This window comes from Eucyclogobius newberryi, unplaced genomic scaffold (genome assembly GCF_026437365.1).
Source record: "Eucyclogobius newberryi isolate DKJ021-1_F unplaced genomic scaffold, fEucNew1.0.hap1 SCAF_19, whole genome shotgun sequence".
NCBI lineage: Eukaryota > Metazoa > Chordata > Actinopteri > Gobiiformes > Gobiidae > Eucyclogobius > Eucyclogobius newberryi.
In genome coordinates, this window is record NW_027315823.1 from 23,771,853 (window position 1) to 23,794,321 (window position 22,469).

Consider the following 22,469-nt stretch of genomic DNA (forward strand, 5'->3'; position numbering starts at 1 on the left):
CCTAACCCCTAACCCATACCGTTACCCCTGACCCTAATCCCTACTTCGTCTGGTTAAACTTTGTTTCAGGATGAGCTAACTCATCCTGAAACAAACTAGACTGTGCAATCTAGAAGTTTAAAAAGTTTAAACTCCCCAAAAAATTAAGTCGGGTCAGAGGGGAAATCGAACTAAAGATTTCCTCACCTCCAGCTCGTGTCTCTAACCACTGGGCCAACAGGCGCCAATGCAATGCTACTACGAGACAGAATATGTTTCAAGAATCGCACGTGTCATAGTCAAAAGTCCCGTGCTTAATGAGGACGATTAGTACTAAAACCAGACTAAACTAGCTCTCAAATCGGACAGAAAAGGACTTAAAGTGCACTTGACAATGACAGGCAGTAGTAGTGAGTTGTTGGAAAGCAGAATCCCACTGTCTATGTCATCAACACGTGACACAAACATGTTCCATCAAAAATGCAGAGATAAGCAACATTTCTCTGACAGTTTAAACATTGATTTAACAAAATAAACGTGTTATCATGTATATATGTCAAATCCTAACTATTGTGTAATTTGTATGGATTTTGGCCCTTGTTTACTATATGGTTGCTAGGTAACAGTTGTGGAATTACCTCTACTTATGTCACATCTGCTGCTCATGTCCAACCAGGAAATACAATGAAAAAAACGTCACCAAAATTGTTAGCCTAGTAAAAGAGGTGAAAAAATTGTAAAATCTTAAATTACACCTATGTTCAGGTTTTGTGAAATGTGTAGTCTAACCTGTAATATGCACTTTAAATAAATGATAATGTGTATTTTGAGGAGTGATTACTGATTTGCTGGCTGCTCCTCACACCCACCGTGACACAAAGAAATGTCACTAGGTAATAATTGGCATGGGGATGTCATGGCCGGAAACTAGAGGCTGGGGGCGTTTGATGGAGGTCCATCTCAGGAATGTGAGGCCCATGGCAAACGTATCTTTCATTGAAAACCTACAACACTAGTGGTAGTATTTTATTTCACGTGTAATTATTATAGCATTTAGCATAGTCTATACTTTTTGCTATTATTATGCTTTATATATATATTTTTTTTTTCTTAAACAATGGCGGTAAAACTTCAGATTCTGATTTGGCTGAGTTCTGTCCTGTCATCAACGCTGCAAAAAATACTATAACAGAGCAGCAGCATCATGACAGTATTAACTTATAAACATAGAAACCTTTTATTTCCATGAACCACGCACCGACGCACACATTCATGTCATTGAATACAATGGAAGTCATTCTTTACTTTGAGCAGAGCGTACAAAAACAAGGTTTTTAACAAGTGATAATCCTAACACAAACATTCAAGATTAGTCACAGTATCATTTAGACAAATAACGAAAAATATCACGATAATTTCAGTTTTTGTATTCAAAATGTACTTAACTTTTTGATAAAAATAGCAATAAAACCCTGTCTCCATGGTAAAAATCCTTTCATCCTGTCCATTTCACTTAAATGATGCCAGTATGTATGTATATATATATGTATGTATGCACTTATTTATGTATATGTGTATGTAGTCTCACCCTTGCACAGTAAACAATGAATCTATACCACTACAAACCCAACATAACATACTACATACAAGTCTAATGCTGTGTAAAATGATGACACGTACTTAATGATCAAAAACTAAACTTAAAGAGGCACATACATTCTGAATTGATCCAATATTCACAAGGAAAATTACATTGAAACAAATTACATATGGATTGTAATGAATGCAATACTGTTGTGTCTTGTTTCTGCAGATATGATCATTCTGGCAGAAAAAGCACTTAAAGTCACCTGAAGGTTATAACTACATTAGATCAGATTTATAATTATAATATCAAAGGCAAGAAACACTAAACAATCTGTAAACTGTTGTGTGAATTGTCAAATGGTGTTTGGTAAGAGTTCCCCAAGGCCAGCTTAAGGTAGATGATGACAAAATGTTGATTTTAGTTGATATTGCTTTTATTGTTTTTACTTTTAATGTTTAACTTCTATGTAGTAAATCTGCAACTTCAAAATTCTTCACATCAGTCTAAAATGTTATACAATATTCGATTTACATGTGGAATAACTGTAGGAATTTTTTACAGAAGTATAATCACATTCAGTGTGTTTTGTATTAGAGCAAATGTTGCCACATTTGACCCTGTTTTAATGTAAACTTACTGACTAAGAAAAAATCTTAACAGTTCATCCACTGAGTTGTAGTTTCCTGTAGAGCTGAGCGGTTGCATGGAAGGCCATCAGAAAAACAACATGAAATATGAAATCCCTGTTCAACTGTTAAAATACGTACAAAAGCTTTACTGTGGTTCTTCATGTTTTTACATCCATTTTAAGCTAGTGAAGCAAAGTGCATATTCAGGTATTTTTAACATTTTGCTCTGTAGCATTTAGAGGAATATACCTTAAAGCAACACCTGAAACACATTTTATCTTAAGACTTATTCTCAAAAATACAGCGCTTTGATAAAAGCTTAATTTTCTGTGTATATATGATTGTTTTTTATTTGGTCACTCTCAGTAAACTCAGAGGTCTCTTCTGCAATTTGTCCAGGAATACGAAAGTCTACAGGGATTGGCTGTGGAGGCTCCGGGAGCGGCGCTTGAGCGGCAAGACAGCAGCCCTCCCCTTTCGGGCTCGAGGTGCTGTGAGAGTTCTGAGGGTCCAAGTTACAGCCAGTGCCCTGAAGAAACTGCAGGAAATTTTCCTCTATGGAGCCATCTCGACTGGGCAGCCTCTCCTCCACCTCCAATCCAGTGCGCCGAAACAGACACGGCAGGTGCTTCCCCAGCTCCTCCCGAATCTGCCTGTTGAGACAGCCGTAGAAGAAAGGGTTGGATGTAAAGCAGAAGTAGCCAATCCAGGTGACGATCTCCTCCAGTGAGGCAAGGGCAGCCGGGGGGCTTGAGGCCAGAGCAGAGTACAAGTGGAAGGAGAAATACGGCAGCCAGCAGCACAGAAACTGACCCCCGACCGCTGTCAGGACCGCTGCCGCCTTCCCCCCTCCAAACGCTCGATGAGGGGTGGCCCTGCCTGTCCCGCTCCCTGTACCAGAGCTGGTGACCATTGTGGAGCGACTACTCATGGACTCAGAGCGCTGACGACGAGGTGTGTCCATCCACGTCGGCAAAGGTCCATGATGCATTGCAGCGACACGAGCCACTTTAAACATATTGCAGTAGACAACAAGAATGACAAGAAGTGGACACAGGAAGTAAACAAGTGTAAATAGAACCATGAAGGCCAAGCGATTGGACCCCCCTCCTGTCCAGTGCAGCGAGCAGCGCCTATGGCCCTGAGTCGGGGCTGATGGGACAGGGCCACCACCTCCCGCCCCCACACCACCACCACCCTCCAGCAGAGGAGCTTTCCCCCCTTGGAGCAACCAGGCAATTAGCGGCAGCGCAGACATGACAAGGGCCTTCACCCAGATGCCCACCAGCACCGAGGCCACCAGACCCACCGTCATCTTCACCTCATAGCGCATTGGGTGTATGATGTAATAGTACCGCTCCACATTGATGACAGAAATGGACAGAATAGCAGCGCTGACCAGGCACACACTGAGAAAGAGGTAGCTCCGGCACAGAGCCTCTCCAAAGAAGGCTCTGCTCGAGAGCATGCCCAGAGGCATGAGCACCAGCGCTGCCAGTAGGTCCACCAAGCACAAGTGAAAGACAAAGGCAAACTTATGGAGCTGTGGGGCTTTAGCAATGACTGCCATGACGGCTATGTTCCCCACCACTGCCATCAGGTCCATCAGCAGCATGGCTACCAGAGCTAGAGACTGGGACACAGCCCAGCCTTCTGCCAGAGCGGAGGCTGAAATGTTGGACTGTGGAAGGGAGGAGTTCCACAACGACTCCATTGAAGGGTGGGATGAGGCAGGCAGGCGGGACAGCTCACAGGCCCATCACCCATCCTTCTGTGTCAGGAAGAACGACAGAAAACAGTGGCTTAAAACAAGGTCACGAGGCAGCGAGCAGTCCAGAGGTGGATGACTTAGAGTAATGACTGTCCATCAGGATAAACACTCCCTAAGGAACAAAACAACAAGTTAGTACTTGTGTTTTGTTTACATGTAATACAAGCTCAATATCATTATTTCATAAAGCAGCCATGAACACAAGATACATCAAATTCCATGTTACATTTTATATTTGTGTGAAATTATTCGTGTATACGTGCAGTATCAGTGTCACCATTTAACAGGGTCAAGTAAGCAATGTAGCACTTGAATTAACTGCTACATAGAGTTATATGCTCAGACTAACCTGAAATGATAACCTGACAGAAACACCTCTTCAGTATTCATTCAGATCTAGGTGATAAAGACAATTTCAAGCATACATCCTGTCATTGTGTGTACACTGAATAACTTAAATCTATTGCAAACACATTAAAGTCCCATATTAGGAGGTACTACACCAGTTTAAACGGCCTCATACATTTGCACCTTAGAGCTCATGTTGAATATGTATACAATGTGTTCCAGGCCTCGACATTGTGTACATAGGTGTAGTGGTTTCACCTGTGAATAGGAGTCAGATGCAATAATAGTCTGCAAGAAGAAATAGACTATTTCAGACCTAGAAAAAAGATGTGACTGGTGGTTTGTTTTTTCTTGCAGCTATGAAATCCTTCACTCCCAGATTTAACCAGTGTTTTGGGGCGCCTGCTTCAGTGAAAACCAGCACTAACCTTTCACATCACCGGGCTTCTCTCTGTGCACGGTTTAGTCATATCTACCCACCACCTACTCGTTTATATTTTAATAATTATCATGTTGTACTCATTGTTAAAGCTGGGCCCATGCTTTGTATCACACAACTTGATTTTAACCACAGAACCTTACATTGCTGAGACAGGAAATGGAGAAATATGTACCTGATGCAAAAGTATTTCCTGATGCTGCTGTCTCTTGCTCCTGGTCCCTTAGGATGAAGAAACTGGTGGCTCCCTCTGCTCAGGCTCACTGTGGACATCAATCAGTGCACTTTGAAAACGTGCTGGTCCTGCAGGCTCGCCTTGATGTGTCTCTCCTTGCATCCTCCCCCCAGATGATGACATAGACAATAGACTTTTCTTTTTTTACTGAAGAGGAGACGATGGTGATGCTAAAACGCTTCCACACCAGCTCATCCCCTGCTTTCCTCCACACTCAGTGACTGCAGAGATGAGGCAGGAGGCAGCGAGAAGCAGGGGCATCAGCCGCTGCTTCCGCAAGGTCCTAGTGCCCCACAACTTAACAGGTAACACGCACGCACACACACACACACGCACACACGCACACACACACGCACGCACGCACACACACACACACGCACACGCACACACACATGTTATGCACTGCTACTGAGGTTTATAAATAGCTGCATATAACTGGGCTATTATTAAAGATGTTTATGATACAATTTGGGCAGAGCAGTTTTAATTGTCCATATTCAAAACAAAATTTCTTGGCCGAACAATATTGGAAAATATCAAGAAAACAATTGTGATTAAAATTGTAATTTCTCTTTTAAAATAAAAAATACTGAGTCCAGATGACTACAACTGAAGCTTTTTCTACTATAATAATAATAATAATAATAATAAATATAGCCGCAAGCGGCAATGATCGGCCCTCGCCACGCCGCCGCCACACCGCCGCCACGCCGCAAGAGGAGGGGGCGCTAACGCGCCCCAATTGTCCTTTTATCACGCCTACTGCTGAATCTGTGACGCTGTCACATGTTCTCCCCTTTGTTTTACCATCAAAAAGCAATTTTATTTTGAATTCTTGGCAAAATGTGCGGCTTTGCCGCACAGACACCGTGACTCTTTGAATGAAAATGTGGATAACTTTTGATGGTCCTGAAGATGAGTCTCACCAAATTTCAGGTTAATAGGGCTGACGCCCTGGGAGGAGTTTGTGAAAGTCTAAAGTGTAAACATGTTCTGGCCCCATTGGAATAACATGGGAGGTTTCGGTCATCGTTACGGCAACGCCATAACAATTATGACATGGGTCTCATTGACTTTTTTGATGGGGATGCCAAAATTGAGTTGTGTGTCAAATTTCATATAATTTCGCAAAACTAAACATTTAACCTCCATATAAAATCTGTAGGGGGCGCTGTGGCGCCAAATGAATTTATTTCACTTCAAGTAGGTTTAGGGCAAAGAGTTTAACAACTGATTCTAATTTGACGCAATTCGGACTTTATCTGCGCAAACGGCCGAAATTTTAAATATGGGAGATTTCTGAAATTCTAGCTACAGTTTGCGGCTTCGCCGCACAGAGACCGTGAGAGGTATCAATGTAATTTGGATAACTTTTGATGTCCCACTCCTCAGTAGCATTTTCACCAAATTTCAGCTTTTTAGGGCCAACGCCCTGGGAGGAGTTCGTAAAAGTACGACGTTTGGAAAGACTCCGAAGTCATGTTTAGCCATTTTTGAAGCAATATGGCCGACATTTGGTTCGGGGGACGGCGTTGCCGTAATAATATTTTTTACTTCTCTTGTCACCATCTACCTCTGCGCCAAATTTCATGATTCTACGATCAGATTTTTTTTGGGTCATTTCCCATCTCTCAATGCATTTTTGGTACATTTGGTGGCGCTGACGCGCCAATTTTTTTTATTTTAGAAAAGGGAAATAGCCAGAATGTAGAGAGGCCCGATTTTTAGAGGTGTGCAAATTTTTGTGACTTTTCGTCAATGTTCACTGGGTGAAAAATAGGGGGGTTGGTCCCGAGAAGAAGAAGAAGAAAGAAAGAAAGAAAGAAAGAATAATATTCCGATGCGAAAACAATGTTTCCCATTTTTCAAATATCATAAACTATACATTTTCGGAAAGCGCTCGCGCTTTCCTACCTCATGGTGTGGGTCCCTGGTCACTGACGGGTACTTTCGATAATTTTGAGTGGGCTCCGCCCACTTTGTGTTTTTGGCCCTCTATACAGTAATAATGTTCAATTTTTGCATTACATGCTTATATGCACGGAACATGCAAGAGATGGGGAACGTATTCGTGAGCTACTTAGCGCAAATGAGTGCTTTATATGGGGATGACGACCGCTTCGCGGTCGTCATCCCAATGTAAAGTGCTCGTTTAGTGCGAACTTTTGCACGGGCTTCGCCCTTTTACAACGGTAATGTTCCATTTTCCTACAACTAATTAGTATGCACGGGGCGTGCATGAGTGGAGGAGTGCGTTAGTGAGTGTTTGGAAGTGGGCGAGCGCTTCGCGCTCGATTTCGTGCGCACTACGTGCGCACTTTCGCAGCCGTGCTTCGCACGGCCTTACGAGATTAATAGGCCTCTCGCCAGCTTGTGGCGCTCGGGCCTAATAATAATAATAATAATAATAATAATAATAATAATAATAATAATTAGAAATTCATCCCTATAATAGTTATCTTTTGAGCATGCGCTGGTCGAGAATCTAAAGACAACAAAGTCACTTGTGACCTCACGTGACACCAAGAACCCAGTCCCTTTTCTTTTTCTCGCACGCAGGTTTGTCTGTTCGACTGGTAGCAGCTGGGTGGTTGTAGCCTGATTACACCGCCAGGTGAGTACATTGTTTTAGCCTGGTTTCTGATTTTTTCAGAACTACTTTTGCTGTCTTTTGACTTATTTTGTCAGTCGTATTTGCGCAGCCGGTTTCGTTCCTGCTCCGTTTATTGAGCTACGGCAGTAGTTGGCTTGAGCGGCCGTTTGACAGCAATTATTTTTAGTTTGTTTTTCCCCACAATCCTGAGCAGTTGCGTTAGCCCTGCTTCAGCGTTTTTTTGTTGTTAGAGTCTGTAGTGGCGTCCTCTGCCCAAACAACTAATTTTTGTGTTTTAATACGGCTAATAAGTAGTTTCGAACCACTAGTGGCATCTCCGGCTCGACCCGGTCCGGCTAGGCTTAGCCTCCATTGACCCTGTTTATTTTGTACCAAAAAAAAAGGCGGGAAGGCGTTCATGGCCTGACCTGATTTAAAAATGGGCACACACCTGGTCGGCTACAGCGGGTATTCGTATTCTAAATGCTTGAGACACTGGTCTGCAGGGCCTAATTTGACCATTGCCTTTGATGCAGCAGGACGATGGGCACAATTTATGTCCCTCGTGCTTGGGCGTGGAGCATTTGAGGCAAAGCCTCACTACGGATGCTTGCCCCAATTGTGTCGTGATGCTTCATTCGGCCTGGATAGCTCTTCTGGGCGTATTTGAGCCCGTTGACTGGGGTACTTAGTCAAGGTCCTATTGGTTACCCGCCCCTCAAACTTCTGGTTTTAAGCGCCCTGCCTCCTCGGGTGCGCCCTACTCAGAGCAGAAGAAGTGGGCCAACAGCAAGTCGTCTCACGGAACCGTATAAGAGGATGTTAAGGAGTGTTCCAGTTGTCCCAGGAGAGCTCTTTGGTGCGGCCGTACTTGAGGCGTTGGAACACACTGCACAGGCTTGCCAGACTAGGAGCCAGTTGGTCGGTCTCAGCTGACGGACCCCTCAGCGTGGCGGCCTGCCTGCGTCTGGCCCTCAGTCTGTTGGCTCATACAGCCCTTTGATCGGAGGAGGGTGGCCTGGATTCCGGTCTCGAGACCACCTCATTCTGCTCAGCTGAGCAGTTTAAATACTGGGCTCTGCATACTACAGACGTCTCTGTGTTGTGCACTCTCTTACGGGGCTACCACCTTCAATTTCACCGGGCAAAGAGCAACTCGGTCCCTTCCTAGGTTTTTTTTAGGGATCACCCTGAATTACGTTGTCATGACCACTCGCCCCTCAACTCCGTGAGTCCACAGCATTATGGACATGCTTCCCAGTTTTTGTGAAGCTCAAGTGTTGCCTTTTGTTCTTTACCTCCGTCTCTTGGGAAAGTTGTCAGCTGCCTCCACTGTAGTGCTGCTGGGGCTGCCTTCTCTTCGGCCCATGCAAATCTGGGTGAACGGCTTGCACTTAAATCCGGCACGGGACGTTCACATGTGCCAGCGAGTGTATGTGTCACCCCAGTGTCTCGAGTCTCCGTCTCAGTGGCGAGACAGCTCCTGGATAGAGCGGGGTGTTCTGTTAGGCACCCTTCCATCTCAGAGGGAGATGGTGCACACCCAGGCGTCGCACCCCACTTACAGGATGGGGTGCGATATGGGAAAGGCTCACGGCGCAAGGAACATGGTCTCCACCAGTCAGCTGGGAGGACATATAAATGTGCTAGAGTTGATGGCAATGCACCTGGCGTTGGATTATTTCATTCCAGTTCTGCGTGCCAGACATGTTATGGTTCACTCCAACAACACCACGGTGGTTCATCACATCAACCAGTTGGGGGGCACCAGGTCAATGAGACTGATGGACTTGACTCGACAGCTCCTTGTGTGGGCTGCTCAACACTTTCTCAGTTTGAAGGCTTCCTACATTCCCGGTCCACGGAATGTGGTAGCAGATTTTCTATCCCATCAGTGTCCACTGCCCCGGGAGTGGATACTTCACTCGGAAGTGGTAGACGGCATTTGGGGAATGTTCAGCAGTTGCAGAGGTCGACCTCTTTACGTCTAGAGAGGCAACTCACTGTCACTTATGTTTTTTCCTGAGGGACAGTGCCTGTCCACTGGGCCACCAGGTTTCCACTGCTGCACAGGCTCTGCTACAACTCCCTGAGACCCCTTCCCCACAGGAAGGATCTACTCTCCCAGCTGGGAAGGAGGATTCTGTACCTCGATCCAAGTCTGAATGTGGCCGCTGTGGGGTTCAGCATGGCTTTCTCTGAGTATGGTGAGGAGATAGAGCACATAATCTCCAGTGCACAGGCACTGATTGTACGCAAACAGGTGGAAGCTTTTTAATGGTTGGTGCCAGAGACGAGGTCTGCACTGTCGGGTTTCCACTAATCTCGAGAGATTCTTGAGTTCTTGAAGGATCTCTTGAAACAGGAGCGGTCTCCATCAACCCTCAAGGTATATGTTGCTGCAATATCTTACTGGCACGGCAGTGTTTATGGTGCCTCGGTGGGAAGTGACAGGAACTTTTCACTTTTCTTGAAGGGGGCGCGGCAGCGTCGTGTTGCCCCATTTTGGGATTTGTCCCTGGTGTTGGACACACTACAAACTCCTCCATTCGAACCGTTGAATCAGGTAGATCTTAAATGGATTTCGTTCAAGACTTTCTCCTGGCAATGGCCTCAGGTAAGCGGGTCGGTAAACTACAGACATTATCTGTTGGTGAGTCCTGCTGCAGGTGGAATGCTGATGGTTCAACTGAATACTTCCTAAGGTGTTTTCTTTGAGTAGTACTCAGGCCCTCCAACTTGCACGGTTTAACACGGTCCGGGCCTTGGAGATTTACATATGAGTCATGACGCCTGTTCGGCAGTCAAATTGCCTCTTTGTGTGTTATGATGGCCCTAGAAAAGGTCAAGCGCTTTTCTAAACAGCGCCTTGCACGACGGGTGGCCGAGGCCAATGAGCAGTCTTATGTTTCTCAGAAGCGTCAGCCTCCGGATGGTGTGAAATGCCACTCGACCAGAACCCTGTCCATCTCCTGGGCGTGCATGAGGGGAGTGCCCCTGGATGCCATCTGCGGGGCGGTCTCCTGGACTTCGCCTTCTACATTTGCCCGATTCTATAGAATCAATGTTTTCCTATGGGATCCCTCGAGACATTGTTGATATGTGTCATCCAGTGCTCAAGGTACCGCCTCTGGCGGTCAGAAGGGATGAAATAAAACAAAATGTACATGTGTAACTACGGCTCTAAGATTCCCGGAGGACCGCCAGAGCGATCAGTCCCTCGGAATCCGCATTGCTTGCGAGAAGAAAAGGGACTGAGCTCTCTGTGTCTGTGTCTATATAAACTCACGTGGGTCACAGAGAGGTCACAGGTGACTTTGTTCTCGACCTGCGCATGCGCAAAATATGATCATTCAGGGCTTAAAGCACCGCCTCTAGCGGTCATCGTAATGTTTGATTTATAAAATTCTAAACTAATACAAAAATACCATGAATTTCTAAAAAAATGTAGAGGTCAAAGCCACAAGGTTAGCAGGTTTGATAGATTAACAGTGAAAATGCAGCATGTAGCAGTTTTTTGTGTTTTCTTATTGTTATTAAAATGTATTCGATGCCCGTAAATTGCTGACAGCACAACCATCTTAGCCCGTTTAAAATCCACCAACAGTGTGAAGAATTATATTTATATATATATATATATATATATATATATATATATATATATATATATATATATATATATATATATATATATATATATATATATATATATATATATATAATTTCTTCACACTGTTTTATTGCATTTCCCCTGAATGTCCATGACAAATATGTTCCTGGGTAACAAAAACAATCTATTTTAATACTGTACTACCAAATCTCAATTGAAAGAGATGGATAAAACTTAACTTTCTTCCTCAAAGGTAACATTATCAGTCCAACAACACAAGCTCACTCATGCCAAATGAATGCAATATTGTAAAAGTAAATGTATGCGAAAAGGTCAGTGAGCATGCAACAATTTAATATGCCTCAGATGTGGGAGATTTAACCAAAATAATTAAGAAAATCAATAAAGGTGTGAAATTAAATTGCACATTTTTAATTATATTGTATTCTCACTGATAGTGGTCATTTGATAAAACAAGATCCTCTTCCGAAAGACGCTGATGAGCTTCACTGTCGCGGCCTCCAAATTCCAATTGTTGTCCAGTTGCTACGGCAATGGTCCTCATATACACCACGCAGCGTTGGCAGAAGACAATGAAATCTGGCCTATTATGGATAAGGCTACTCCAGTGAAAGAGCAAGCACCGAGCCGCTGGGTGGTTGTCATTTGCATTTGTAAGGTTTCCTATTATAATCCACTTTACATTTGCAATTCCTTTGACCACACAATTGCGACAAGTCTCTCCTGAATTTGTTATAATAATGGCACTGGTTAAGTTTGGTATGAAGTTGTTTTAAGACGTAGCATGGTATTATGTGATTTTTCAAAATGTATTCCAAGCCTGGATAAACTGGATGAAACTAGGATGTCATTATTTACATGCTGTAATAGGAATGTCAACATTATCAGTTTAATCACTAATTGTCACAATATAATCGTGAAGACCAAAACATTTGTATTAGTTAGGAACTAAATGAATAGTTTCAGTTCAGCCTGCAGTAAAAGGGGGGGAGGGAAACACATTTTTCTGGCTGCTTTTGTCACATTGACTTTATTTTGTCATTCAGAACGTTTTATTTTGGAAAGCTTGGCACAAACTTGAGGAATAGCATGTTTAACAAAGTATGAAAGAAAAGAAAATATTTAACTGTTGTTTGTTCATGGTCACCAGGAATATTTGTTAAATCATTATGTTTTTTCTCACAAAAATTCTGACACTAAACAGGTCGTGTATTTAATGACAACAACAAAAACAATCACACTTTCATTAGGGCCAAAGCACTACTCCACAGATGCCATTTTTATTTTACATTATATTTCATGGCGCTCTTTATTTTGTTATTAATATTCATTGTTTCCTAGCTTGCAAATTTCAATAGCGACAAATCATTTTCACATTCTTCTCAGCATGAATTTGACCAAATTCAGTTTTTCAAATACATTTTACATATGCTTTTCCACATTATAGTGACTTGTTACAGGGCTTGTATCCATAATTAATTGGTGAATTGTTTCCTGTGGTTCTGAAGACGCATCAGTAAAGCCCTGCTCAGGTTACATCAGCTGATCTGTTTGTAGCTCCCGGATTGCGTCGCTGTACACACTTACTTACACTTGCACCGGTGTGTCTATACTTGTGTATATCATGTGTTGATTCATGCTAAAAATAGCACTGCCGGCAGCACCAATCACCGCCATCGCAAATACAATGGTTTCTATGGCAACTGTGAAAATAGACACTACATATGCACTCAGAAATAGCTCAAAAGGACGGTGGATGCTGCGCTAACCCCGGAGAGCCTCGCTGCCAATTATAACGAGCGTAAATTTGGATCTGCAAATATCAAGGTGGATTAAACATGCCTCTATAGTCAGCAGCCTGCACAGATAATAAAGTGTTCAGAAATTGTACTAATATAAAGGAAAATTCTTTAGTCTATACCCGCAAGCATCAGATCTGAATGTTGGTTATAAATGTTATTAAAATGCGGCGGGTTTATTATGGAAGAAAGGCCAAAGTAATGAATGTTGCCTTGGAGACACTGAGAAGAGGACAGTTCACGTTGCAGGACTAAGATTGAGCTGTAAATAAAGGGGAAGATATTATTAAGTAAAAAGTAGGTTTGTGGTGAGCATGTGCAAATTGTTGCAAGTATGTCTCATGTCAATTTGTCCCAGTGACCACGTTAAAGTTGTTGAAAAGATTGCAATTAAGTGATTTCAAATTAAATTAACGTTTTATAAGCATGCAGGGAACATTTTACATAACTAGCAGAGATGTGCCAAACGTCCATGGAAATGCATTAGCAAAAACAATATAAAAAGTCAACCAAAAAGCTGTGAGACAACCTAAACTACTGGGTCACTACTGATACTGTAAATTCTCATTTATCACACATAATTTCTAATATATTCTGATATATAATTTCTAATATCTAATATTTTGAATTATTTTGAATGAACACTTTAGTTTAGTAATTAGCATCTTAAAACCTCCATTGGCTTAACATTAGGCGAAATTAAAAATGTAATGTAATGTAAAAATGACGGCATATGACGGCCAAACTATATTTATCAATCTTTTTTTTTAGAAACTGGCTGAGGTTTGTCCAGATGGTGGCAGTATAAGCACTGTGTTCAAAGCCTTAAAGGAGACAGCTGTAGTTAAGCATACTCTTCATACATTAGCTGCACGGGCTGTGCTCTGTTGACTGAGTGACATCCCATCTTTCTTAGTTTAGCATTCTGTCACTTATTATAGAAACATGACTGAAGCATTGGCCTGTGCTGAACCACAGTGTTCAAAATATAACCTAGACTATATTTACAGCAGCAATAGAACTAATGTCTTCATGACTATACATTCAATCCCTTAAGTATCATCTGATCTTTAGTTTACTTTACGATGCCATTTATGCCAAACCAGTCATTAATATTGGACGACACAGAGGATCCTCCTTCACATTTCATAAGTCATTTGTCCCGTGTGTCACCGCGACCTGTCAGACACAATGTACCTCATCATCACCAGCCTCCACTAATGTGCATCAGCCCAAACACAACACTCAACACTAATCATTCCCTTATTTACAACAGCAAACAGGAGTGTCTATGAGGCAGCAGAGCTCATTTAGCTGATGGGATGTCCTGGGTTAGCTGCTCCCCTGTCGCAGCAGTGCATCTCATTTATAATGCACAAGAGAGCTGTAAATCTCCTGAGGCTGAGTGCATGCAGCTGCCTAAACACACATATCTGATACCTGACCCAGTGGATGTGCAGTACAGGACGAGCCGCTGTGTAAACAAGAGAAACAGAAGAACATAAACCATGGTTATAGCGTTTTTAACTGTCATGTTAACCACAAAATAACATTTTTGTATACATTTTTATGTTTAAATGTCATCGTCCATTTCCGAACAATATGTTTATGAGCCTGAAGACTGTGCCCACAAATCATAAAGCAGCAAGTACATATAGGGTAAATAGCTCAAATTGTACAAAAAGAGGCACAAGTTGTTAAATTTGGTGTGACACGGAGGGATAGTGAATGTAAAGCTCATAACTGCAATAACACCGTATTATGTTCAGTTTTTATCAATCTAGTAAAAGATTAATATTACCATCCTGAATTCAAGTCCATCCATAAAGTTTATTTCTATGTAAATCATACTTTTTACATAAAACTCGCAGCACCAATGACACACTTGGAATGTTTTGATTTATTTGGGATTAAAAATGTATTATTGATCCTGTTTTCTATGCACATTTCCTAAAAACGTGAGATGAGGGACAGGAGTCTAAATGGCTGATCAGTTGTTTAAAAAGAGCTATCTAAATGTGCAGAGTTAAGTTAATTACAAGCTTTGACAATGGAGTTAACTAATAAAAGAACTGGGCCTACTATTAACTATCATGTCATCAACAACACTAAAACATGTCTTTTTTTCGTTTGGCTAGCTTTCTATTCTTTGTTTGTAGCTATTATTTTAATAAGTCCAAGATACCAAGGATGTTTTATCTGTTGGTCTTTACTTGTCTGCGCCACTTGGATTCAATTTAGCAAATACAGTAGGTCCTCTCCTCCTACTGGAGAACTGCTGCAGGTCTTTCAGCTGCAACACGGTATTTAAACCAAACTGATGCAGTGAGTGACTTCTCATTTCTGAAGCAACCGAGTGAAAAGACAAATCCCGTGGTCATGTAAAAGATGTCTGTGTTAGAGAAGGGTCAAATCATTGGCATCAAGCAGAGAAAACATCTAAAGAGAAGCAGAAACTAATGTACTACAGATCTGAACCTCAGTGAGAGTGTTTGAGCTGGAGAAGGCTTTGTGCAGCGGTCGCTCTCTCACATCATCAAGACAAGATCAGTGTGATGAATAATGCAACACTGGATGTAAATTAATATTTTAATATTGCAGAAATTAGAACATTGAAACTATGCCACAGTGAACGTGTGCTGTAATCAAAGCTAAAGACGGTCTTACGAAATGACGGATGGCGTGTGACCCTTTTGTTTTTCTTGTTTTCTGACAGGCAGTGCAGTTTGGATTCTGTGAGCAGCAGCGCCATCTTGGGTCCTCCTGTCTCACCCAGTCGCTCTGCTGATGATTAACTGTACTCAGGGACCTTTTTGTGACCTTTACCTGATTTATGTGACTCTGCAGCAAGACCATGGTTTCCTCTCAGCGACTCCCAGCACAAGCTCCATTGTTTAGAGTTTGTCAGAACGCAGAATACCTTTACCGTGACCTGACCTAGCTCACATGTCCAGAATCCTTAGACCCAGCATTAGGCTTTCATTACAACATGGCCGTGTCAGCCACAGGTGTTGCATGTTGACCTGTCTGACCTCCTCCCTCGTCACCACTTCCACTTGGTTTTCACTTTCCCACTTCTGAGTCTCAGGTTTGATGATCCATTAAGGCTTAGCTGGTTTGTCATTTAGCAGGTCACTCATAAGAGCCTTGTTTCAAATTAACGTGAGGTTCAATTAAAAAAAAAACTGGCACAATGTTGTTTTATTTCAACCCACAAGATTAATGTGTCACTTTACTGGACCTAATCTATCTATTTCTCCGTTAGAAATCTCTTTGAATTAGTGAATTGCTCATCGTACGAAGACCTGACCCATCAATCAGACGTGTTGACATTTACGGCTCTGAATCTTTAATGAAAACCTTGACACTTAATCGCAGATCTCCAGTAGCTTCAAGTGATAGGATCATTCTGGATTTGTGTCCTTGAGGAAATAATGGTCTTGTGGCAAAGGTCACCACACGGCCCATTCGCAGTTTATTATTTGCCCTGTAGAAGCTTAGAGGTCGTCAGTAGCAGCCTAAATCATGTTAAATCATGTTTGAGTCGTGCTGTAGTCATGTTTGACAGTCACAGCTCTGTGATGTGCTTATGCTGTGACTGAGGGGATTTAATCTGCACTTTACGCTTTTAAAATTCATTCCCATTCATTTTATTTAAGCTTTTAATTTCCGTATTGTTGTTTTACATTGTCAAATGCGATTTAAGCTTATTGTCAGGGTTACGAAACACTTTTAATTGCTTTTTGGATTAATTGTGTTCTACAAATAACATTGATTAATTGATATCCCAGGTTGTGACACATTTTTATGTCCTTTGTCGTTCTAAATTAAAAGCTTATATAAATTATGTGTCTTTTTTACGATTTGACTGCCGCGGGACCATGGATCTATTATATTATATCATATTAGATTACATTATATTACACGAATAGCGGGAGGGGCTGCGCGAGAAAGAGAGAGAGAGAGAAAGAGAGAGAGGGAGTGAGGGAGTGAGGGAGTGAGGGAGAGAGGGAGAGAGGGAGAGAGGGAGTGAGGGAGTGAGGGAGAGAGGGGGAGTGAGGGAGTGAGGGAGTGAGAGAGGGAGAGAGGGAGAGAGGGAGTGAGGGAGTGAGGGAGTGAGGGAGAGAGGGAGAGAGGGAGAGAGGGAGTGAGGGAGAGAGGGAGAGAGGGGGAGTGAGGGAGTGAGGGAGTGAGAGAGGGAGAGAGGGAGAGAGGGAGTGAGGGAGTGAGGGAGTGAGGGAGAGAGGGAGAGAGGGAGTGAGGGAGAGAGGGAGTGAGGGAGTGAGGGAGAGAGGGAGAGAGGGGGAGTGAGGGAGTGAGGGAGTGAGAGAGGGAGAGAGGGAGAGAGGGAGTGAGAGAGGGAGTGAGGGAGTGAGGGAGAGAGGGAGAGAGGGAGAGAGGGGGAGTGAGGGAGTGAGGGAGTGAGAGAGGGAGAGAGGGAGGGAGGGAGAGAGGGAGAGAGGGAGAGAGGGAGAGAGGGAGAGAAGGAGAGAGGGAGGGGTGCGTCTTCTGCGCGTTCGCCCCGGATCAGCTGTCCAAGGCGCGTGTTTCCTCATCAAAGGCAAGCTGCGACGCTCTTCCGGTCACCGTCCAGAGGAAGCCGACTGCAGAGACCGCAGAGAGCCGATGGGAGACGACACGGAGCGGGACAGTGCGCGTGCTGGTCCCCGACATGAGGAATCGCACGGCCTCTAAAGGTAAACCACGGAGAGGGGCAGATCATCTTTAATTATACTGCGTGTTTAAATAGCCCTGGTCTTCATTGGGGCTGTAACGATATTTACTTTTCTAACCCTAATCATGTGGGTGTTTTTATATGTATTCGATCTGAGTATGATGCGATGAATGTGGGATTTATTTGAGAAATGTTAAAATGCTATGCAGGCTGGATCACATTTTCTGTGCGCTACTAAATCAGAGTAATACGCTATCTAAATGTATTTTATTCTGTATAAACAACAAAAAATGTATCAACTGTTTTATAAAGTTAATGAGAGCACCGGTTCAATGTTTCCTTCAAGTTCTTTGGTGTTCTTTACAGTTTCAGTATACATTTTAAAAGGGTGTAATATTGCTTAAATTTGCTTTGCCCTATAGAGGCCTAGAATATTCCACAGTATGGCATCAGGCATATCCATCTCCATGGAGACAAGCCACAAGGCAGGGGTCCCATCTATAAAACTTTACTTTGAATTCTTTCTAAAAGTGTATGTAAGTGACAAAACTCAAACTTCCACAAATGTCTACAAACGTGCTCATGTCTAATCTCTTTGTCTTGGTCAAGTTTATTGTATGTTTTTGAACCAGGTTGCTCAATTCTGTATAATGTTGTCTCTTCATAGATTCCAAACTTAACATAGACGCGTATGTAACATTTGTGTACGTATGCACGCATTATAAATGAGACCCCTTAAAATAAATAACAAAAACACTTGTAAGATATAGGCTGACACACACATTTAATGCCATACAAGCAGCTGGCAGATCCTCTTCCATGTAGCACAGTTTCACACCTTTAATGACTTGATATGACCTTGATTCTACCCTAATGTAGACTAACAGTGACTGTTCTGTGTCGCCTTTAGCTCCATGACTCTGCACTGTGACGACACCGAGCCCCATTAGCCCAAACATTGTCTCCAGTGAAGATGGGCGTGTCCGGCTGTATTTCCCATAATGCCTCTGGGGAGCTGCTTGGGAGGAAATACTTTATTCATGTCCTGTCTCTGCTGTTACTGACGCCTTCAGTCACTGCTCAGTTTTTCTTTGCGACACCTCTTGACTGCAGAAAGTCCTGTGTGTGCGCCAGTAACATCATCAGCTGCTCCAAGACTAACCTTAGCCAGATCCCCACTGAGCTTCCCACGTTCACAGCGGTCCTGGACCTCAGCTTTAACTCCATCAGTCGGCTGAAGGCAGACTGGACGCCTTACAGATTGGGAAGCCTGCACACGCTGCAGCTCAGCCATAATGGCCTTCACTTCCTCTCCACCGAGGCTTTTGTGTATGTGACACGGCTGCGCCTTCTGGACCTGTCCTCAAACAACCTGAAGCAGCTCGATGAGTTCATCTTTGAGCCTCTGGAGAAACTCGAGGTGCTGCTACTTTATAACAACAGAATCGCTCAGATCGACCGCTCGGCCTTTGCAGGCCTCATGAATCTGCAGAAACTATACATGAGCAACAACCAGGTGTCCCGCTTCCCCCTGGAGCTGGTCAAAGAGCGCAGCCGACTGGAGACGCTCAAGCTGCTGGACATGTCCGGGAACAAGATAAAACTTCTGCCTCTTTATGATCTGCAGGAGCTGCCTGCCTGGATCAAAAATGGACTGTACTTCCACAGAAACCCTGTGCCCTGCAGCTGTGAGCTGTATGGTCTGGTGGCCCGCTGGTACAGCATGGAGCTCAGCTCGGTCTCTGACTACAAGGACGAGCACACCTGTGTTCTACCAGGCTCAGCCAAGGAGAAGATGGTCATCACAGACCTGAACAAAGTCTATCTGAACTGTAGCGAAGTGAAGGTGATGAAACGAGAGTCCTTCTTGGAGCAGTTCCTGGTTCTCGACTGCGACACCCGCCAGAAAAATGTGATCAAAAACTGGGTGCTGCCTGGGAACATGCCGGTCTCCTCAGCTCATGAAACTGCTTTGATGCTCGCTGACGGAAGCCTGCAAATTGGCCCTCTCAGGGCTGAGGACTCTGGGATTTACACCTGCTACGCCAACGGAGAGACTTTCAATGAAACCCTGTATGTGACTGTGGTGGTGTTCAACGGCACGATGAGCGGGGGACTGGAGAACCTGAAGACCGCCTACACCACTCTGGTGGGCTGCCTGATCACTGTGGTCTTTGTACTGATTTACCTTTACCTCACGCCCTGCCACTGCCCCTGCTGCCCGGGACAGGACTTGGAGAAGACCGACGGTAGTCTTCACTCCTCCACTGTCAGCATCGCCAACAGGGATCAGGACGACACGGGACTGGCCTTCTCCTACAAACCTGTGGACTTCATGGAAGAACAGCTGAAGCAGAACGGGCGTCTGAACCCAATTGGAGAGGAGGACGAGGAGTGGCAGGGCGAGAGCACTGAGAGGCTCAAGTCTGACATGGGCTTGGTCAGGTCTGGACACCTGTACTCGCCAATGGTCGTATAGATATCACCATTGTTTTTCCAAACACAGAGCAGGCTTAGTATTGTAGCAAATGCATTTTTTCTAAGGCAACATAGTCATAAAGACAGAAGTAGCTCTTTTATATATTTTCTCCAAGTGTGCATGATTACATTTGGGATGGCATTTTGAGTTCGCTTCAAGCATTTCTAGGCATTGAGAATGCTGCCTGATATGTTTATGCAGATCTTTGTGACTTTATACTTGTTTTACATTCCTGTCAGGTTACGGTGCACTTCACATTCGTAACTCTGAGGGATGCCCTTATGCATCAAATGTGTTCTGCATATCCAGTTATTTAGAAGATGACATATTTTAGATGACATATTATTCTTTCAAGAGCAAGGAATCAAAACAGCAATACAGAGTGTGAACTAGCATCAGATAAAAAGAAAGGTGGGGTTAACAATACACCTAAAGAAGGTCTATGATGGATCCCCAGGCATGTTATTTTAAATGAACTCCCAGTGTACTTTGACATAGTTATTATGTGTTTAAATAATGTAATGCATTTGCAATATTTCCAATTGTGCTGGCTTGGGGCTAGCTAGAGTAGCTAATAATACCACTGTGGACACAAGCTACATGTTTACTTGTGACTAATAACAAGATACTTGTGTTTTAGATGACTGTAGAATAACACGAGCACACAGATGTTGTTGGCGCCATATTGGAGAGCTCATTTCAGTGTGAGACCAGGGCCCAGGAGACAGTACATTCTCAGAGAGCTACATGAAGGATTCTGGGTAGTTCCACTCACCCAGTCCAAACTGCAATCTGAAATAGCCTCTCACAACAGAGCTGCAGGCGGCATCACATTTACATGGACAAACAATCACATTGCAGCTAAAGTGCTTTCTGGATGGATTTATAGGATTGTATTGAGCAAGGCCAAGCTGTAGCCATATATGAACATACTCAAACTAATTATGCAGCTCTTTTATGCAAGTAAAAATATCAGACATGGACACTGTGACCACTGACAGGGGAAATGAAGGACTCGTGCGGGTTATGAAGCAGCTGGGAAACATTTTGTCCTTGAGTTTGGCGGACTAAATTGTGATGGCTTAGCGGTCCAGAGAGAGAGAGAGAGAACAGTAAAGCCATAACAAGTGATGCATGTGGCTGAGGAGTCTGGCTCATGAAGGCCAATCACATATTTGTAGATCATAAGTTATTCGTTTATACGGGCCTCAGAAAAAGCATAAGATGAATCAGTGGTCACGGTGTCGTCCGTCTTCAGACACGGAATGTTATTTATTATTACCAAAGAATAACCCGTCTTGTGTTACTGTATTGTCTTTGTAACTACTGCGTTGTGGATCGTGTTAAACATGTGTGTGATGACGAGCATACTCTGTCAAATGTGTATCTGTATTCTGCCTGTAAATATGATCAAATATAAAAACAAACCCTGCTCTGACGTTCATGCAGCACAGTGCAGTCCGGGCTTATGTTTCCGAGTCGCACTAATGACACTGTGCTGTTCACTTGAGGGCGAAATGGAAGAGCCCACGGGTCACTGGAGTGGAAAGAGTTGGGACAGGGAATCAGATTATCACATGTGGACCGGTTTCATCCTCTTTGCGGGCCGTGGACAGGAAGCAGACAGGGCTGACTTGATGCAGAGTAGAGTATGGATCGAAAAATGGATCATATCGCAATTATCGATTTACTGGAGTTATGCAACATTAGTACACTGCCTTTGTGGTGTGTATTCTTTCAAATGAGGTTATAAAGTGGTATTTTTGTGGTCGATTTTACCATCATGCTTTGTTTGCAGATCATCGGAACATTCATTCAGATAATGCAAAACAAAAAAACAAATTGCCTTGTTAATTGCTTCATCCACTCCCAATACTGCATTAAAAACTGCATTAGAAAAGTTAGTTTGAGGTGGATTTGACCATTTCTCACTATTAACAGATTAAATTGTGAATCTCACAAGAGGAATTTTCAAATCTTAACCAATTCAACTGTTATGATTGTGTTGGAGCTTGAAGGATATTTTTCTTTGTATCGTTATCATTATACTACACCATCTGCCTGGATGGATTGTTAAAAACAGTTAAAAGGTGCAGCTATGTCAACTGTCCTGCTCCCTACTGCACTGCACCAAATAAAACTCCAGTGACTTGCGTTTGGGCACGTGTTGAATTGAACGTAGATGCCAAATATAGCCTCGTTATGAATGGCTCATGATTATTAAGAAATGCAAACGTGGGAAATCCCGTTGATCTCACAGACGCGGAAGGTTTGAGCCGCTTTGAGCCGACCTGGAGTTAGAG

The 22,469-nt window shown here is 43.3% G+C and overlaps 2 protein-coding genes across 2 annotated transcripts; one reads left to right on the top strand and one right to left on the bottom strand.

Moving 5' to 3' along the window:
- Positions 1–1,625: 1,625 nt before the first annotated feature.
- LOC140365687 (G-protein coupled receptor 61-like) lies at positions 1,626–5,213 on the bottom strand. The gene is made up of 2 exons (XM_072452245.1): positions 4,930–5,213; positions 1,626–4,079 (listed from the first exon to the last, which is right to left on the bottom strand). Exon 2 carries the CDS (start codon positions 3,908–3,910, stop codon positions 2,516–2,518), a length of 1,395 nt encoding a protein of 464 aa, XP_072308346.1. The 5' UTR covers positions 3,911–4,079; positions 4,930–5,213; the 3' UTR covers positions 1,626–2,515.
- Positions 5,214–18,601: 13,388 nt separating this feature from the next.
- LOC140365688 (amphoterin-induced protein 1-like) lies at positions 18,602–21,939 on the top strand. The gene has a single exon (XM_072452246.1). The coding sequence runs from the start codon at positions 18,661–18,663 to the stop codon at positions 20,164–20,166; it is 1,506 nt and encodes a 501-aa protein (XP_072308347.1). The 5' UTR covers positions 18,602–18,660; the 3' UTR covers positions 20,167–21,939.
- Positions 21,940–22,469: the final 530 nt, after the last annotated feature.